Source organism: Cryptomeria japonica, chromosome 6, assembly GCF_030272615.1.
Source record: "Cryptomeria japonica chromosome 6, Sugi_1.0, whole genome shotgun sequence".
NCBI classification, from domain to species: domain Eukaryota; kingdom Viridiplantae; phylum Streptophyta; class Pinopsida; order Cupressales; family Cupressaceae; genus Cryptomeria; species Cryptomeria japonica.
This window is the reverse complement of record NC_081410.1, coordinates 105637738-105657286: the sequence shown is the minus strand read 5'-3', so window position 1 is coordinate 105657286 and position 19549 is coordinate 105637738. Positions and strand designations below refer to the sequence as shown.

At 41.6% G+C, this 19549-nt stretch overlaps 1 protein-coding gene across 5 annotated transcripts in view; it reads left to right on the top strand.

The window, feature by feature from the left end:
* The window catches only part of LOC131030537 (glycine--tRNA ligase, chloroplastic/mitochondrial 2), a 305534-nt gene that overhangs the window by 101399 nt on the left and 184586 nt on the right, over positions 1–19549 (top strand). For all 5 annotated transcript variants that reach the window (XM_057961392.2, XM_057961391.2, XM_057961390.2 and 2 more), the window contains one exon: positions 4592–4693. In XM_057961392.2, coding sequence (XP_057817375.2) covers positions 4592–4693 — 102 coding nt within the window. The remainder of the gene's footprint in view (positions 1–4591; positions 4694–19549) is intronic.

Genomic DNA, 19549 nt, shown 5'->3' with positions numbered 1-19549 from the left:
TTTAGCTAAATCTGAAAATGATGGAGCAGAATTAGAAGTTCTCCTAGATGTAGGAGAAAAACCTCACGATAAGGAGAACCATGATAATCCCAGAGAAGGAGAAAACATTGATTCAAAGCTCTGATGACTCATGGCTTCGAACCAATATTTTTTGAACCAGATGCACCTCAGGAGGAAAGGTATGTCAAGTTATTATTGACAGCGGTAGTTGTGAGAATATGGTTTCCAGGGAGATGGTAGATAAGTTGAATTTACAGTGTGAGAAACATCTTCACCCTTATCGTATTGCATGGTATAAGAAGGGGAATGAAGTTACTGTTGATAAGAGGTGCCTGATCAAGTTTTCTATAGGCAAAACTTACAAAGATGAGGTCTGGTGTGATGTCATCCAAATGGATGCATGTCATGTATTATTGGGGAGGCCTTGGCAATATGACAGAAAGGTCATGCATGATGGGGAAAGGAATACATATACATTTTGGAAGGAGGGATCGAAAGTCATCTTATTACCCCTTAAGGATGTATGGGAAGCTAAGAATATGTTGTTTGAAAGAGAGCTTGTTAAGGAGATGAAGGTGATAGGATTCTGTTATGCATTAATGGTAAAAAAGGAGGAAGGAGGAGGGATACCTATACCTGCTGAAGTAGCAAAGGTACTATAAGAATATAGTGATGTTATACCTGATGAGCTACCTGATGGTCTTCCATCGAAACGAGATATTCAACATCATCTTGATCTAATTCTGGGAGCATCTTTACCTAATCAGGCAGCATATAGGATGAGCCCTACACAACATGCAGAACTCAACAAGCAGGTGATGGAGATTATGAAGAAAGGTGTTGTGCGAGAAAGCATGAGTCCATGTGTTGTACCAACATTATTAACACCAAAGAAAGATGGTACATGGAGGTTGTGCACAGATAGCCGCACAATCAATAGAGTTACCATCAAATACTGGTCCCCTATACCTCACTTGGATGACATGATGGATGTTCTTGTTGGGGCCCAGTATTTTAATAGAATTGATTTGAGAAGTGGGTATCACCAAATTCGGATCCGAGAAGGGGATGAATGGAAGACTGCTTTCAAGACTAGAGATGGATTATATGAGTGGATGGTGATGCCATTTGGGTTAATACAGTGCTTCGACCTTACATTGATAAGTTGGTTGTAGTTTATTTTGATGATATTTTAATTTTTAGTAAGAGCAAAGAGGAGCACTTGCAACATTTGCGGATCATATTGGATGTGTTGAGGAAAGAGAAACTTTATGCAAACCTGAAAAAGTGTAGTTTTATGCAAGAGTGTCTGGTATTTCTGGGATTTGTTGTTTCTAGAGAAGGTATCAAGATGGATTCAAAGAAGGTTAGAGCAATTCTGGAATGGCCTAGTCCTAAGAGCATAACAGAGGTAAGAAGTTTTCATGGTCTGGCCACATTTTATCGAAAGTTTATTCAAAATTTTAGCAGTATTGTTGCACCCATAACAGATTGTACCAAAGGAAAGGAATTCATGTGGACCAATGAGGCTGAAGAAAGTTTCAAGTTTCTAAAGAAGAAGGTAACTGAAGCTCCCATATTAGCATTACCAGACTTCGAAAAGGTGTTTGAAGTTGATTGTGATGCCTCACATGTAGGTATTGGAGCTTATCTTAGCCAAGCAGGTAAACCAATCACCTTTTTTAGTGAAAAGTTGAATGAGGTAAGGCAGAACTATTCCACATATGATCTAGAGTTTTATGCACTTGTGCAAGCCTTGCAACATTGGAGGCATTATTTAGTGCCAAAGGAGTTTGTCTTGTTCACAAATCACATCGCATTAAAATATTTGAACACACAAAAGAAGTTGAGTAGTAGACATGCGAAATGGGTTTCCTTCTTACAAGGCTATACATTTGTTTTGAAACACAAATCAGTAAAGCAAAACCAAGTTGCAGATGCATTGAGCAGACGCGTTGTACTTCTAACAGCAATGGAGAATGAGGTAGTTGGTTTTGATGCAATCAAAGATTTGTATGAGTCTGACAATGACTTCTGGGAGATTGTGGAACAGTTGAAGAACCCAATAGCTGGAAATATGTCTGATGTTCAAGGTGAATACTTTATGCAAGATGGCTATCTCTTCAAAGGGAAACAATTATGCATTCCAGTTGGTTCCATGAGGGAGAATATCATCAAGGAATTTCATAGCAGTGGTTTGGCTGGACAATTTGGCAAGGATAAGACAATAGCCTTAATTGAAGATAAATACTACTGGCCAAAGATGAAACGAGATGTAATCAGATATGTGGCAAGGTGTAGGATCTGTCAGGTTGCTAAAGGACACTCACAGAATACAGGGTTGTACATGCCACTTCCCGTACCTCTAGAACCATGGACAGATTTGAGCATGGACTTTGTTTTGGGATTGCCAAATACACAATGAGGTAATGATTCTATTTTTGTGGTTGTTGACAGATTCAGTAAAATGGTTCATTTTATTGCTTGTAAGAAAACTAGTGATGCAATACGAGTGGCCAAATTATTTATTTCAGAAGTTGGTAGGTTGCATGGTGTGCCAAAAACCATTGTCTCTGATAGAGATACAAAGCTCTTAAGTCATTTTTGGAGAACTTTATGGAAGAAGATGGGGACTAAGTTGCAGTTTAGCAGTGCCTATCACCCTCAAACCGATAGGCAAACATAGGTAGTCAACCGTAGCTTGGGAAACCTGTTAAGGTTCATTGTTGGATAGAAGCCCAAGTAGTGGGATTCGGCATTGCCCCAAGCAGAGTTTGCTTACAATAGCTCAGTGAACAGATCTATAGGTAAATCCCCATTTCAAATTGTTTATGGTAGGAATCCTAAGGGTGTTCTAGATTTGGTGCAGTTGCCCCTTGGCGAAAGAATCAATGATGATGCAGTAGCATTTGCAGAACACCTTCACCAATTGCAGGAAGAGGTGAGATAGAAGTTGCAGGAAAGTAATGCGAAGTACAAATCTATAGTAGATGTTGGTCGATGACATCAAGTCTTTAAGGAAGGTGATTTAGCGATGGTTTATCTGCGGAAAGAGAGGTTTCCTACAGGCACATACCACAAGTTAAAATATAAGAAAGTTGGTCCTTGCAGGGTTCTCAAGAAGATCAATGACAATGCTTATCAGGTCGATTTACCACCTGATCTTGATATCTCTCCCGTATTTAATATTTCTGATCTATACACATTTCATGGTGACATTCATGATGATGGCGGTGAGGAGGAAGTAGATTGGCAGTGGACACTCCCTAGTAAGAAAAGGGAGAAGATTGCACAGATTCTCGACAAGAAGACTGTTCGCACTCGGCAAGGAGAATACCATAGATACTTGGTACAGTGGGATGGATTAGCACCAGCAGAGAGCACATGGATTACAAAGTGGGAATTGCGGCAGATGGATCGAGGGCAGTGGCAGCAATTTGAGGACACCCACTTGCAGGAGCTGCATTCTTTTCAACCAGAGGAGAATGATGCAGGGACTTCGCGGGGTCATAACTTTTGACTCGGTTGTCCGATTGGGCTGAAACTTTACATGGATGTGTAGCTTGAGGAGTTGATTGGATTGCCGACCAAACCTAGTTCGGTAGGGCCTCCAAAAATTCAAATTTTCAGGGCTGGATTCCTTCATCTAAGGCCTCAAAATTGGCTTTTACTTTCTTTTTCGGTTTTTTAGAAAGTTGGTTGTTTAGTTAATTTTGAGCTCGCAATCTTTATGAGATTAGAAAGTTGGCTTTTTGTGTCGTAGAAATGTTTTTTAGATTTCTAGAAGATTTCGTGATTTTTGGGATAGATTTGAAAATTTCCATAAATGGCAATTTTCGGATTTTGTAAAGATCTGCCCAAAAAGGAAATTTTTGGTGATTGTTTAAAATAGGGACTTTTTCAATGTAATGGCAGAATGGTTGGAGTTGCAGAGAAGAATACTGAAGAACATTTGATCCAGACTTGTGTTTATTTCCGATTATTCTTTGTTATATTGTTTATGTTTTAACTGGCTACATCAGACTATCTATCTATTTCAGATAAAATTGTGAATAAGGGCATACTCCGAAAGAAAAAATATGGAAGAGATTAATAAAAGTTGTGCTATGTGAAATGGAAAGTCTTTTTATGTCAAGAGTCATTTTTAATTATATAAATATTTCTGTACAAAGCTTTTTTAACTCTAGAGAGGAAGATGTTACCGTGAACTCTTTGATATTCTCATTTATGGAGGAATATGAATTTCTATTCTCTTCTTTGTTGATATGTTTGGATCATTGTAAATCTCTTATTTTCACAACAAATAAGTTGCATGCTTGAATGAATTGCCTTGAGCAAGTAATGATCTACTTCAATAATGATATTGTGGTTCTTTTCGAAAATTATTTTAGGTTGACTTGTATTTTGTTAGGACTTGTTCTAAATGTTTTTCAGCTAGCTTCAGATGTTCTTATAGGCATGTTTTAAAGAACCTGTCATTTAAATGATGCATCAAATACTTTAAAGCCTTGTATATTTATTTATTTGCTTTCTTATAGATGATTGTTAATGATTGTATGGTGCTTATCTCTATGAATTTGTGCTTGATTAGGTCCATGTTCAGAGTCTTGCACCTAAGCAAGATGAAATTGAGATTGAGGTGCGTGGACCTCCAGTAGGGAAGGCATATGATCTTGAGGGAAAGCCCACAAAGGTTTGTAGTATTATTTGTTTTCTGCAGTGGCTTTATGCTTACTGAGCCATTAGATTTAGGGTACAATTTTCTTGAGGAGATTGCATATCATTAAAGTTTAGGATAATCATGTCTAATATGTGAAGTCAGAATAGCCTTCATATATTTGTAATCTTTTTATTGTGATTGGAATTTCTTAATTGTATACATTAATGGACAAGATATCATCCGAGAGCATACATATGGGTCCACGACTTAGCATGCACTTAATAAAAGTTATTTCTAAAAGTTGAATGTGAGATTTGTTATCATTCTTTGAGATGGTTGTTTAAATGATATATACTTGAGTTAATACTGCTTCAAAATGTTTTTAAACTATATCAAGAAAATTGTCCAATGCTTTAAGGATTATATGCATGGCTAATATAATTGTTTTTGATTATAGTGGAATTTATGTATAACTGGAGTGAAGTTATAAAAATCCCAATTCAGATCACTTGGATCAGGTTGTCATTTACAAAATATCCATATGGGTAAAGGAGAGCATGGCAACTTTGACAAATTATGCATGGCTGATATCATTGATATTAAACAAATAATTACGTAGCTATCATTTTTTTTTATCTTAGGTAAGAAAGCAATAAATCATGTTTATGTCCACAAAGATGAAAGTAAGTCGAGACTCTAAAGTACAACTAGTTAGAATAGAGGAGAACTAAGATAAAATGACCCCAAGCTAACAAAGAAACTAAATGCTGTAATTTTAATATATTTACAGGTTTTGCCATGCTAACCATTGCCTACAATATAAAAAAAGTGCAAAATTGTACAACACGCAAGTTTAGCATGGGGAAAACCATACAGTCAAAAATTCCACAGAATAGCATCATTCACTTATTGAGAAAACTTTGATCGTGGAATTTGGCTTTTCAATTTTCACTCGTGTCACCTCTTTTGAATGGTCTCAAATCCTCTTACAAATTTTATCAATATCAATTCATATATCTACTAATATATTTTCAATTTCTCGTTGTAGAATCCCCTTTGTGGGAATCCTTGTTGTCGGGAATAATCATTATGTTAGGTTGTCGTATTATGCTATGTTGTCGTCGGTAATTGTGGCTTACGGCAGTCAATTAGTCTTCCCGAAGGGCAGTTGGATGCGACGGTTGGTCGCACCCCTTCGGATATTATATATTGCATACCTTTCCTTCGAAGTAGGATCATGATAGTCGTATCTGGGTGTGATGTTATAAGCACTTGATGTACATGGACTGTTGAATTAATACAGAGACTGGTTCTTTAATATATTTCCATTATGTTTTGTGCATTTACTTTTTGCATTTAATCGTTTACCCATATGTGGCAAACATCTGGCGCCGTTGCCTAGACATACTCGGGAAAGGAAGGAGCGGATGGCGTACGGACATGATGGGCCTAACCGTCGGTGAGATTAACCCAGAGCCCGACGACGCACAAACGAAACTCTACGACGGAGAGGACACTGCAACGAGGGAATTCTCAATCCTGCTTCAGGCGGCCATCGAGACCTACGTCCGAAGAGAGGCCATGGAGGCTGATGTCCCAACAAGTGCCGTGTGGACTGCATTGCAAATCGGTTGATGAAACACCTCCCCCAGTTGCTTGCACAGGCATCACTGGCACAACGAACCGCCTGGAGGAGATTGCCTGTGAGGAGCGACGCCAATAGGTCCTCCGACAGTACGAAGAAAACAATCATTGTTGGGATGCAAAGCATGATGGCAAGAGGTGAAGGGGAAATTGAACCCTGTAATAATCTCGACACAATGTTGACATAAATTGTGGCCGAAAGGGAAAATAATAAAAGTTTTTTTTGTGTACATGGTGTGTGCTTGCTATGTACGGAAGTGACTTATGCCCAATATACTAAATAAGGACAAAAATAAAAAGATACAAAGTGACAAATGGGAAGTGGCACAAAGAGCGTTGAATCTCAAACAACAGATAGAACGAAGGCGTAGGCTAAGGCAACTTGCCGAGGGACGACCGACCGAGGGGTTGCTGGAAGTGAATCCAAGAGGTGTCACGGAGGTTGCGGAAGCAGAGATAGACGGAGAGAATAACACTCTCTACATTGTCGTAGCGTTGCTCGAAGGGAACCTAGAAGGAGTCACGGAGGGTGCCGAAGTGTTGATGTGGACGAAATCGCATTGCTGCAAACTCCATACGGCCAACGCAGAATAGAATAGCCGAGTGATTATCCTACTCTCTCTTGAGATAAGGAAGTCTCTAATGCTGTTTTCTAAGTTTGATCAAAGGAGACTACCTCAAGGTTTCTTTTGTCAGGTCTTGACTGCAGGATCTCTCAGTGGCTTGATGTGTTTATGCTGGAAACACAAGGGGACTTACGATTTGCAACAAGCTAGTCTGCTGTGATTCTCGAATTATGCAATAAAGAGCAAAAGGAAAGGGTTAGGAGATCTAAAACTAACAACACGGGTATGCGGGTAGACGGATTCCACATAACCAATTCCTGCTTGGCCAGAATGGCTCACAACCTTGCAGGAACGGTGCAATCTTCAAAGGAACTTGGAAGATTTTCAGATTGGAGACGCACGGCTAAGCACCCAATTCTGGCGCAGCTCAGACGGACACCTGCAATTGAACTAAGCACAATCGAAGGCTCAGGTTAATCACACAAAAGGATACACAATCAGTATATCCTTAGTGGTATGAGCCCGAATCTATCAAATACCTGCACACCCAAAATAGAAAGATCTATCTAAAATGCTGAAAGAAACCATGCAAACAGGATGAAAACAAGACAATAAACACCAAATCAATGTTCATATATTGATCTCAACTGCCTATTACAACAATTCCTGCAGCATCTCTATGCTACTGCTAAGATCTAACCTATTCTAACTCTAAAATCTAACTATCTAGCAATTTCTAACAATCTAACCCTTACAAAAGAAAGGCCTCTGCCTTTTATAGATATTACAATTTTGAACTGAAGGCTAGGATGGACTGCATCCAAGGGCCCTGATCTGTCTTCCAGAAGCTGGTAGCCTTGACCCATGCCTAATTAATTCTCAGTTATCCAACCAGCAACTATCTCAACTACCTGCCACTATTTGGCTTTATTTCGGGCCTATCCAATCTTCTTGGTGGTTGGGAATAGTTATCCACAAAAATACCTTGCACGGGAGCCATAGGCAGTTTACAATAAAGCAATTTCAGCTTTAAAACTAAATTTCTGGACTTAAATCCAGCTGTGTGCTTCTTTGAGAATGCATAAACTTGCAGCATTCAAAGTGTTCTTTTGCTTTTTGCCTCCAATTTCGCCAGTGGACTTCATCTATGTTCAACGGCACGGTTCCCAATGCTCGGTTGCTCTTGCGCTCCTGTATCTTTTCTTTTCCAATCTTCAGTGCCTGGCCTTGAATTGCGATCCTTCCTTGATTTGCATTTGAGGTCTTTCTCCTGGTTCTTCGATGACGTCCTGCGATCAACCAATTTCACCTAATTAAATTAATTTGAAAAATTAAATAATTTAATTTAACAAACATTAAATTTAATTACGACGTCTGGCTTGAGAAGCTCTTTGTGAGATGTATCTTGAAAATGCTTCTCTTCCTCTTCGATTGTGAAATCTGATCCTTGGTCTTTACTTCTGCGTATTTTACCTTTGGAGTCTTGGACGTTTTAAATGGGTTTATGGCGCGATTTTGGAGGTTTGGAGAACTTCTGCAAATTTTAAAATCATAACACTCATGCTTTTCTGGTGAATTTTGGAGAAGTTAGACATTTTGAACTGGAGATATTTTCGGAACATGGGGAGTTTATGCAAACTGAAGGGTAATTTTCGGACCTTGAACACTTCTGCAAATTAAAGACAACTTCGGATCCTTTGGCATTCTTTGCAAATTCGGAGCATTTGAACCTTTTGCGAATTTTAAAGGCAAATTCGGAGCTAAGGGCCACTTTGCAACTCTTCACGTTTTACCTTATATTTCACATTTCGCCCCAGGGTCCGAAAATGAGGACTTAAGTGTATTTTCAGAGCTTTCACGTTTTGGCGAATTCTCATTTTCGGAGCTAAACCACCTTTGCAATATAAGTGAACTTCGGACCTAAACATGCTTACAAAATCGGAGTTTGAAGGCGATTTTACAAATTTCTAAGTTTTCGCGATTTTAAAATGAACTTCGGAGTTTCGGACGCTAAACGTCTTTTGGCGATTTTACCCTGATTTCGGACCTAAAAGCGCGTTTGAAAATTTCGCGATTTTAAAGCGAACTTCGGAGGTAGGGTCCGAAATTGGGCGTTTAAGTGTTTTTCGGGGCTTGAAGCGCTTTCGCCAGTTTTCGGACCTAGTGCGACCTTTTATATTTCGCTTTTTTTTAAACCCAGGGGTCCGAAAATAAACATTTCGGGTTTTCGGACCTGAACCGTCCGTTTTAAAACTTTGCGCTTTCTTTTATTTTCGGGGGTCCGAAAAGAACTTAAGTGACTTTTCGGAGCAAAGCACCTTGCGTTTTAAAACATTTCACGATTTAAGCTTCGGACCTGGGGTCCGAAAATCGCACTTAAGTGATTTTCGGACTTTCGGACCTCACAACACCTTTTGTGATTTTGTCATATTTAGAAATTTCGGCCCTAGGGTCCGAAAATGAGTGAATTTCGGACCTTTAAACACTTTTGGCAACTTTTAACCTTTTCAACTTTTGGCTTCTGGGTCCGAAATTAAGCATATGGAATATAACATTTAAGTATAAGTTCTTATACTTTAAGTTATATTCCATATATACTTTCAGGATGTTTGAGAGTGGTTTCGGCCCTCCAGGAGTTATATTGCAAATTCTAGTTTTTGGAGGTTTCCTCAATTTTCAGAGTTAGCCAAATTTCAGGATCAGGAAATTCCAGACTTAGCCAAATTTTAGGGTCAGGACAGAAAGGCACAAACTGGGGGGGTCCCTGTCCAAGACGGGGATGGGTGTGCGATTCGCACAACACGAAGGAGAACTCTACAGTTCGCCAAGATACCACCGTAGGGTAAGAAGTCGCAAAGAGTTGGTGGAACAAACAAGGCGAAGTCTAAACGTGATCGACGCTACCAGAGACCTACTAAAGAACTTGTCCATTTCGGAGGACAACCGGAGGGAGACGGTATGGCCAAAGATGCTGGGGGAGCACAAGGGTACCGTATGGAAGGCAATTTGTTCGGTTCGGGGTCAGCAACCTTCTCGGGAGGACCCACGAGTGGAGGGTCAGGTGCAGGAGGGGAGGCGGAGGATCACCAAGTACAAACACACAAGGCACTGGAGGAGCGAGACCCAGCGGTGGGATGGCAAGTAAGCAGAAGCTGCCGAAGTTCAACGACGACGGGAAGGAAGATCCCGTCCGCCATTGCCGCACTTGCGAAACCATATGGTTAGCGAATGGTGTTACTAACTAGGACGAATGGGTAACACAATTTCCAGCAACCTTAAGGGCAGTGGGCATCGATTGGTACTCTGATACGGATAAGGCCAAAATTGGCACATGGCCAAACCTGAAGGAGTTCGAGATAGAGTTCCGCCTCCTCAGAGACGACAATGAAATAGTAGCCGAAATCTAGGGCACAAAGCAGAACAAGAACGAGACGGTACGAGCCTATAGTCGGCGGCTCAAGGAACTGTTGGGGAAAATGGAGAGTCAACCAGCGGATGGGTTGAAAAAGAGATGGTTCGTGGAGGGATTGAAACACTCCCTCTGGAAGAATATGAAAATTGTTCCACCAACCTCGTACGAAGATGCATATAATAGAGTGATGGATCTCAAGAGCGAGACCAAGACATCCAAGAAGAAAAAGAAGGATAGCTCATCCGAGGATGATGACTCTTCCGAGGGAAGCAACAGCGATGGCGAGTTCGGCAAAAAGGTGCAAACCCTGCAGAAGGACATGCTGAGGATGATGAAAGAGCTGAAGGTTATGAAGGGAGGTCCGAGCAAGAGACGAAGGGGAGCTTTGGTGCACAAAATGTAAGACGGATGGCCACACGAAAGGCTCCTGCCCAAAGAAGGCCTATTGTGATATATGCCAGTTGATGGGGCATCCCACTAGGAAATGCCCCTACAACATGAAAACACGAAACCGACAAGTATTGCTTACACAGGAACAACCAACTACATTGGGCGGTACCGACAGCTCCCAGGTGAACAACAATGCAACATCGGGAGGCTACCGAGATAATCGATGGGGAGGATGAAACAACAATAACAACAATAACAATACGAGGAGCTAGATCCAATACAACTCCAAAGGCCAACCGATGATACAATGTAGAGTGTGCAGCCAGTGGGGGCACTTCATCCGAGACTGCCCGAAGGGAGAGGCCACAGAATATTTGTGCAAATGGTGCGGACGGAGAGACCACGAAGACGCCACCTGCCCGAAGTCCGGCGTCAACTTGCTCAATATCGAGGAAACCAAAGAAGAGGAAGTGTTGGCCGTAACCCGCGTCCAAACCAGACAAGCAACGTGCCCAGACCCAGAGACAAAGAAGCGAAGGGTACGGGAAGCACGGGAAGAAATTGAGAAAGAGATACGAGAGAGGGCGAAGGCGAAGGGTACGACGGGTACTTCCAGCCGACCGGAGGCGGAGGAGGCTATACTACATCAAATATTAAAACTGGAGGTGCCTGTGAGGGTACATGACCTCCTCCAGACGATGCCTCAATTACGAATGACATTGCTTAATAATCTCTCCCAACCACGCACCAATACCAACCACCGCACGGATGTTCTTGGGAGGTATGCAATAGACCCCAGGTTGCTGGCAGTTAACAGTGGAAGGAACTCGGCCATTGTGGAGATGGGTATCCTTGGCACCATTCTAACCGATACCATCGTCGATGGTGGATCAGGAGTGAATGTTCTTCTAGAAGAAACCTGGTCGAAGCTGGGGAAGCCGACGTTGTGGCCATCTACATTCAATCTGCTGGGAGAAGATCAACATGGAATCAAACCCATCGGGACATTGATGGGCCAGCAAGTTACCATCGGGGCACAACCCTTCATACTGGACTTCGTGGTAATCCCACTAAAGAAAAAAGGGTATGATGCGATCCTAGGGAGAGGGTGACTGGTGGCAGCCAAGGCCACCCACAACTGGAAGAAGAACACTCTGTCTATGGAGAATGGAGGAAGGAAGTTCATCATAGATCTCAGGACGCAGTTGGTTAGTGAGGAACTGACATCATCTTCGGAATCGGAGGGTGAAGGAGAAGGCGACCTGAGGGACGAAGGACGGGGCTGCATGGAGCCCAACGACGAAGGGATTCTCAAACTAGGAGAGTGCTCCGAGGATGAGACGGGGTCATTGAACGGGCTCTTCCACTGGCAGATGGAGGATCATGAAATGTTCCAGAGCTACAGGCTCGAAGTAGAGGAACCAGAGCAAGTAACAAAGGTGTACCTGCCGGAATACAGAGAATATTGGAAGGGAGACGCCCCAAACCTCGGTGACGTAGATAATCCCAAGATTATTCGTGTCGGCAATGATTGGAACCCTGTGTGGAAGGCTGCAACCTTCAAAATCTTTATTCTTCTTCCTCTTCTTATGTACAAGAAGGAGAGCGTGGTCTTTGTAGAATTTATGGTTCCAGGCCTTCGGATGGCCATTGAATATAGACTTGCCATCAACGGGTCCAAATTGAAACCCTACCACGAGAAGTGTGCAGGGGACCTGAGAGGTCGGAAGGACACCCGAGAGTCCGGAGGGGGACCCGAGAGGATGGAAGGGGACCCGAGAGGCCAGGAAGGCGACTCGAGAGGCACGAGACCAAAGCGGGAGACTCTCGGGCGAGGCAAACCGAGAAGGATGAAGGGCGATCCTAGAGACACGGGACCCGAGCCGAAGACTCTCTGGACAATTTGATTAAGAACTTAAAAAAAAAGAAAAAAAAAAGAAAAAAGAAAAATAAATTCGGTGGCCACGGTGGAATCATCGTCGGGGGGGCCACTGCCGGTGACCACCGTGCGGTCGTTGTCCACCGCGGATAGGCCCCGACAAATCTATTATACTAGTCGCCGAGATAGAAAATAGAAGTGCCCACGCCCCAGCCAAAGACACAATCGTGAGGGAAAAAGAAATTGCAGCAGAAAGGAGTAAAGGAAACCTGATGCCATAGGGAAGAAGAAGATTTTTCTGTAGGAAAAGCACCAAAGAGATACGAAGTTGCCGAAGGATAGTAATTAACAAAGGAGCAAATAAAAACGCCAGCTGAAGGGGGTCTCGGAAGCCAAAGGGGTATATTACCGAAGGATGTTGGATTGAGGCGGACTCCACAGAAAGATTTCAATTGCCATTGGCTGAAAGATGTCGTATGTAATTCGAAGGGAAACAATTTAGAGCTGAAGGAAGAAATCGCGAATCGAACCTACCCGTAGGGAGGTAATAAAATATTTTTTTTTGAAAGTGGTGGTGGGACCACCGTGCGGTGGAACTACCGTACGGTGGACCACCGTCGACGGAGGTCACTAGCCTCTGAGGGTGGAACTTGGCGGGTATTCATCCACCGTACGACCACTACTGTACACCCAGTACGACCAGACAACATCCACCGTACGACCTTCCCAGCTACCGTACGGGAGACCAATCACCGTACGACACCAAGCCTTCGGGTGACCCCAGTCGCCGTATGGCTCAGCCACTGTATGGGTTCACTCCACCGTACGACATACCACTCCACCGTATGACAGATAACCTCTGTATGGGCTCGAGACATTACAGACCGTCGGTCTAAAGGAGCACGGCGACGACTACGATGGTTTAAGAAAGGGTGAAAGGAAAAATACCACGGCACGACAGGGATAAATGGTGGTGATGGCACGTGAAAAGAAAAATGCGTTGACATTCAAACAAGCATGCATTTAATTTATAAATAAAAAACAAAAAAACAAAAAAAAACGATGACCAGATTGAAAAATCATTTGATGGAGTCTGGAGCCAGCACACTGAAAAAATTAGAGTGGAGAAGAAGGTTTTTTGGCATCTTAAAATATAACAAAAATGATGTGCGCCATGGACTTCCGTGTTGTTCTGAAGGTTGTAAATTGGTGTTAGCATTGCCCTCGGACCCTGCGAGGGGTGTTGCCCCCAGACCCTAGTTTATTTTTGAGCTACAATACACTTTTTGAGTTGGGCGAAGGGCATCCGAGAAGTCACGGTAAGTGTTGGGGTTGTTTCGTACTGTGAGAAAGAAGTCTGAAGCTAAGCATTGGTGGGGAAGCCATAAGCCGTAGAGGGAGATGGATTTGGAGGTTGCGAACAAACAGAGTTTGAGGGAAGGCATTGTAAGAACTACGGCACCAGGGAGTTATTCAGTTCAGTTATCAGCCTTTGGGGAGTGTGATGGAGGATTTGAGGCATCTCCTAGCCTTTGTGCCAGAAGGTTGTGGCCACTTCCAGGCATGAATGGTAAGCTTTGAGGAACTCGGAGTATGTCTCAACTGGTTGTGAGGTTGCCTTGGTGGATGCACAGAGGGCTCGGGAGGAGTTGACCACCAGGTTGGAGGCAGTAGTAGCGTGAGACTTAGCTCAGTGTACCTAGGGGCTGGATTCCAAGGGGGCTGCACGGGTGGCTATCGAGGACAAATTGGCTAGGGAGACAGTATCATTTGAGTAGCAGTTGGTGGAGGCTGAAAAGCGTGTTTTGCAGACAAGTTTGGTTTAGGCACAGGAGGACTGTGATGTCAAGGAAAAAAAGAAAAAAAAGAGACCTCCTTGCGGAAGCAATAATGGTGAAATCCGCACTTGAGCATCGGATGGTAGGAGAAAAGGGTTTTCAGGCGAGGACGCAGCAGGTGTATGAGTTTCGGGCTCGACTGGTGTCAGCAGTTCGTGCAGTTCTATACCTTGGTTCTGTTTAACGTATGAACATCATCTCTATTTTGTATTAAGTCGTCCAGAGACGACTTCTTTTCTGGGGGGGATGATGTTGTCGGGAATAATCATTATGTTAGGTTGTCGTATTATGTTATGATGTCGTCGGTAATTGTGGGTTACAACAGTTAGTTAGTCTTCCCGAAGGGCAGTTGGACACGACGGTTGGTCACACCCCTTCGGGTATTATATATTGCATACCTTTCCTTTGAAGTAGGATCATGATAGTCATATCTGGGTGTGATGTTATAAGCATTTGATGTACATGGACTGTTGAATTAATACAGAGACTGGCTCTTTAATATATTTCCATTATGTTCTGTGCATTTACTTTCTGCATTTAATCATTTACCCATATGTGGCAAACAATCCTTTCAATGTAGGATGAAATAATCCCATTTAGTTTTGGGTGAATATACCTTTTCAATTAAGGTATGTGATAGTTTGATTAATAAAGTAATATTAATAATAATTCATTAATTAATAATTAACCTATGTAGTAAAAATGTAATGTCACCTTCCTAGGGTAGGTATGTTCTAGCAAGGATAAGCCTATCAACAAGGGTCCCGTAGGCTAATGCAAGGGTAGATATGTGCATACAGTTTCACATTTGATCCTCATGTACATGATTTATTTCAAATGCATGGTTCAGTGGCACATGTGATGGAGAGTTTGTATGACAGCATATCTTGTGCCAAGTTTGGAAGTAATCAAGATCAGTGTTTTGAGTTGCTTCCATTTGAGAGTCTTACTCTAGTAACACTTGATGGCGAGGATGAGTTGATTCAACGAGTTCAACTTGATGTGCCAGTGGTACAGGAGTTGTTGGGTGACAACAGGGACATTGCACAGGTCTTCACTTGGGATCTAGGTGGAGGAGTTTATTTGCAGTCGAGATTGCTTGGGGACAAGCAATTTCAGGAGGGGCGGACTGTAATGTCCCCTTTTTAGTAGACATTGATTTTTGGATGATTAGCCTATCATTTTGACCCTAATTGGCTAATGAGTGTGGACAATGGGTCTTCTTCAGTTGGCATTTCGATCCTGGATTCAGTATGCTTCGGTTTGGCTTTCGTTTGGCATCGTTTGGACTTCTTTTGCTATACTTACTATTTCTAGTAAGTATTGGGTTGATCTAGATGGAACCTTTCTATTTTTAGCACGAGCATATGGTCACATGTGGAATAGCATGGTGGGCTCCCATTTCAGATGGCATAGCAAAATAATAAGTATTTGGGAGAAATTAATGTTTAACTGGCCTAAATAAGAATTATTTATTAAAAGGCTATTTTATTAAGTTATAACTTAATAATTGAGGGTCAAGTCATCATTGAAAGGGGGCCATTAATTCAATTAATTATGGGGTCCATTATTAATGAGAAATTAAAAGATTTCCTAAGTCTAAATGAAAATAACATTTTAAATGTTATTTAAATTGCTTTATTGGAAATCGAACCATATAGAGAATATAAGAGTCTTCAAGATAAATCGAATTCATTATGTGATTGTTATTTCTTTCAACTTGATATTGGAGAGCATTGGGATTTGGAGAGACCAAGGGTTTTTGCAAGTTTTCAGAGCTTTTTGGCATTGGAGTGCGTAGCTACTTCATTGTGACAGCTACCTAAGGTGGTGAAATATCTTCCGAGGGTTGCTTTTGAGTTGGCTGTAACCAGCAGTCAAATTTGTGCAAATTGGAGAAAGATCGATCAAGGTTATTGAGCAGATTTTTTGTGAAGTGCAGAATAATTATGGGGCTGTGTTAATTCAACGCTGGGCACAATAATTACAAGCCGAACAACCTTTTCACACTCAGCTGTACTCTTCTAGAGGTGAAGCGAATATTTTTGAAGGTGGAGAAGTTAATTACTGCAACAGGTTGAAATCTAAATCAGACCCAGCAGTGGCTACCAGCAATCAGATTTTAATTTAATGAACTTCATCCTCCATTTGGAAATGCATTTGGTTTAACAATTGTTGAACAAGTTCAATGAAGGAAGGAGAGGTTGCATGATAAATGTTTGATATAATGCCTATGGTTATAATCTTCATAGATAGCATAACAGTTTGCATGCCAACTGTTTGAGTTAATGTCTAGTTGCTGTAGGTGCTTATTTACATTGTGTGGGTCATCTATTTGCATTCAAAAAAGACAAAGAATAGCATTTACATCTTACTCATTCAATTTAATGATCATTGCAAGCCTTCAAACTTCATTTACATGTATCAAAAGTAATTGCAACCCAAACTAAAGTTAAAACAGTAAGTACAAATATTGTATGCAAAGTGTTTGGAAGATGGCCTTGGAATAATAATAAAATATTAAAGCATTAGCTTTAATGTTTTAATTAACCGAATAAGTGTTTATTTAATAATATATTACTTTATATTATTAGAATAAAGTAATTTAAATAAAGTGGGGGACTACCATGTATGGTATGGCCCCTAGTGGCACAAGGTTGTTTTGAAAGAAAACAATTGAATGAATTAATAAGGGAGGCATAAGGAATTCAAACCTTAGGGAGAATGTTTGAAGTTTTAATAAATTAAATAAATGCAACCCTAAGCTGGGTGTAGGAAAGAGAGAAAGATAAAAAGAAAGTGTTGAAGGGATTTGATTTCATTCTTGACATTCGTAAAAATTGGAGAGTTTGGCTTCTTGTGAAGACAAGGGTTTCTGCAGCAGAAATCAGGCTTCTGGGAATGTAAATTCTTAGAAGCTAGAGTACCTACATGTGTGAAACTATCACCCAAGGGGATTCTTACAGGGTTCTTATTGATAGGGTTACAGGAAGAATTCATTTTCAGGTTATTGGTGAAAGAAATCAGAGATCAGCACCAGTTGGTGGCAAATTTGAAGTGGAGGATTGTAGTCGAGGTTTGTCTCAGCATCTTCGACAGCAAACAACATTTCCAGCCAGCTGTATCCTCCATTGTTCCCAGGCAATCAAACCCTACCTGTGCGTGGGCTTACAGCCAATTATAACAGCGTATTGGCCTTAGGAGCAGTCTGAAAATTGTAGATTTGATCGTAGCAATTGCAAATCAGACTTGGTCTTTAGCTGTCCCAGACTGAGATCAGACCTGGGCCTTGTTATTTGATGGTATGTAACACTGTTCAATGACCTAAATAAATGCCAATGGAATTATCCAGGTTGCAATAAGTAATTGCATTATTCATTTCAGCTTTCAAATTTATTTGTCTCAATTGCATTTCAAACAAGCAAAAAAAAATAAAAAAATCAGGAAACAAAAAAATTCTTTCGTAACACAAAAGAAAATGGAATATCAGAAAAAAAGAACAAACAATCAGACCCAAATCAGATTTGATTCAGTGATTCAGAGTGGGTCACTATAGTGGTATCAGAACAGTTGTATCCTGCCAAGCTGTGAAACAAACCTATATGACTGATCCGAAATTTCAGACTTATTTCAAAAGGCATAAAAATCAGCAGTGGCAACCTCCACCTATACCGGAGGGTGAGACAACTTCAGATCTAATTGGGCTTCTCATAGTTGATTCCAGTGACAGTGAGTGTGACGGGCCATGGCAGATAAATAGAAGGGACGAGCTAGGTCAATCAGTCTAGGTTCTCGGATGGAGAAGAAATTTGATACCATGATGGATATGATGTCTTTGTTACTTGGACAAATGTCCAAACAAAATTACTCATAGTAGGACCACACTTGACATACCACCCACTCCGAAGAGTCCAGCAGGATGTAGGGAGAGGGGGTACACCATAGTGGCTCGAAGCAACACGCTACCACTATTGGGTCCATTCCGAGACCTTTACAACCTACTTTTATCTGATGGGAGGCTTCACCTTCCCACATGGCTGAGAGGTCGGACTTCATATTTCTTTAGTTGAGGAGGTTCATCACCACTACATGGAGTACATTACACTGCCACCAGAGGTTAGAGAGTTGCTGAATATTGACCATTTCATAGGACATAAGAGATACAGAGCAGGTCTAGCCACTAGAGGACAACACAGGGCTTCACAGGGTTAGAGAGATTTTCAGCAAGTTGTGAGCAAGTTAACCCTATCACATTATGATGGGAGTGACAGGTGTACTGCTCGGGCTTGGATTCAAAATCTCGATAATTACTTTTCATTGAGGCTTATGACAGATTGGGAGGCGATTAAGTTCGCTACTTTGCACTTGGATGGCGTAGCACATGAGTTGTGGTACCACAGTTTGATCACATTAGGACATTGCTCAATCACCTCATACGATGAGTTCACAAACAAACTCATCGACCGTTTTGATAGGAAGTATCCAGAGATGTACTTTAGGGAGCTTGCGCAACTCAAGCAAAATGGATCTTTGGAGGTTTACATAGCAGATTTTTCAGAGGTTGTCAGTGATGGTGTTTGGTATTTCTAAGAGGTGTTTCATTGTACTATTCTTGGAAGGACTTACTGAACCGTTGTGTGGGTGACTTAAGGCTTTTGATCCACTCACCTTACAGGAGACTATGAGGAATGTACGCATCATGGAGCTTGCTTCTCCTAATAGTAAAGTCGCATCTAAACCATTCCATCCTAGCAAGGACAAGAAGCAAGTACAAGAAGGAACGGAACGACAAAAGAGACCCCCTCCAAAATTGGATGATGAGACCCTCATTGACCTCAAAAAGAAGAAATCATGCTTCAAGTGTCATGGGCCATGGGAATAAGTGCTTCATGAAAGGCAAAATTAATTAGATGGGGTACTATTATGAGGATGATACAAGGTCTGAAAATTCGGACCAGCAATCTAATTTGGATGTGAAGAAGGTTGAAAATGCATTAGAAGAGTCAAAAGGGAAAGCAGTTAATGCAGTACCTGGGGCGCTACTCTCCAGCATGCAGAGTGACAGTTCATTCAGGACTAGGGGAATATTGGATGGTCACTACATGATAACATTGCTGGACCCAAGGGCTACCCACAACTTTCATAGATGAGGGGCTTGTC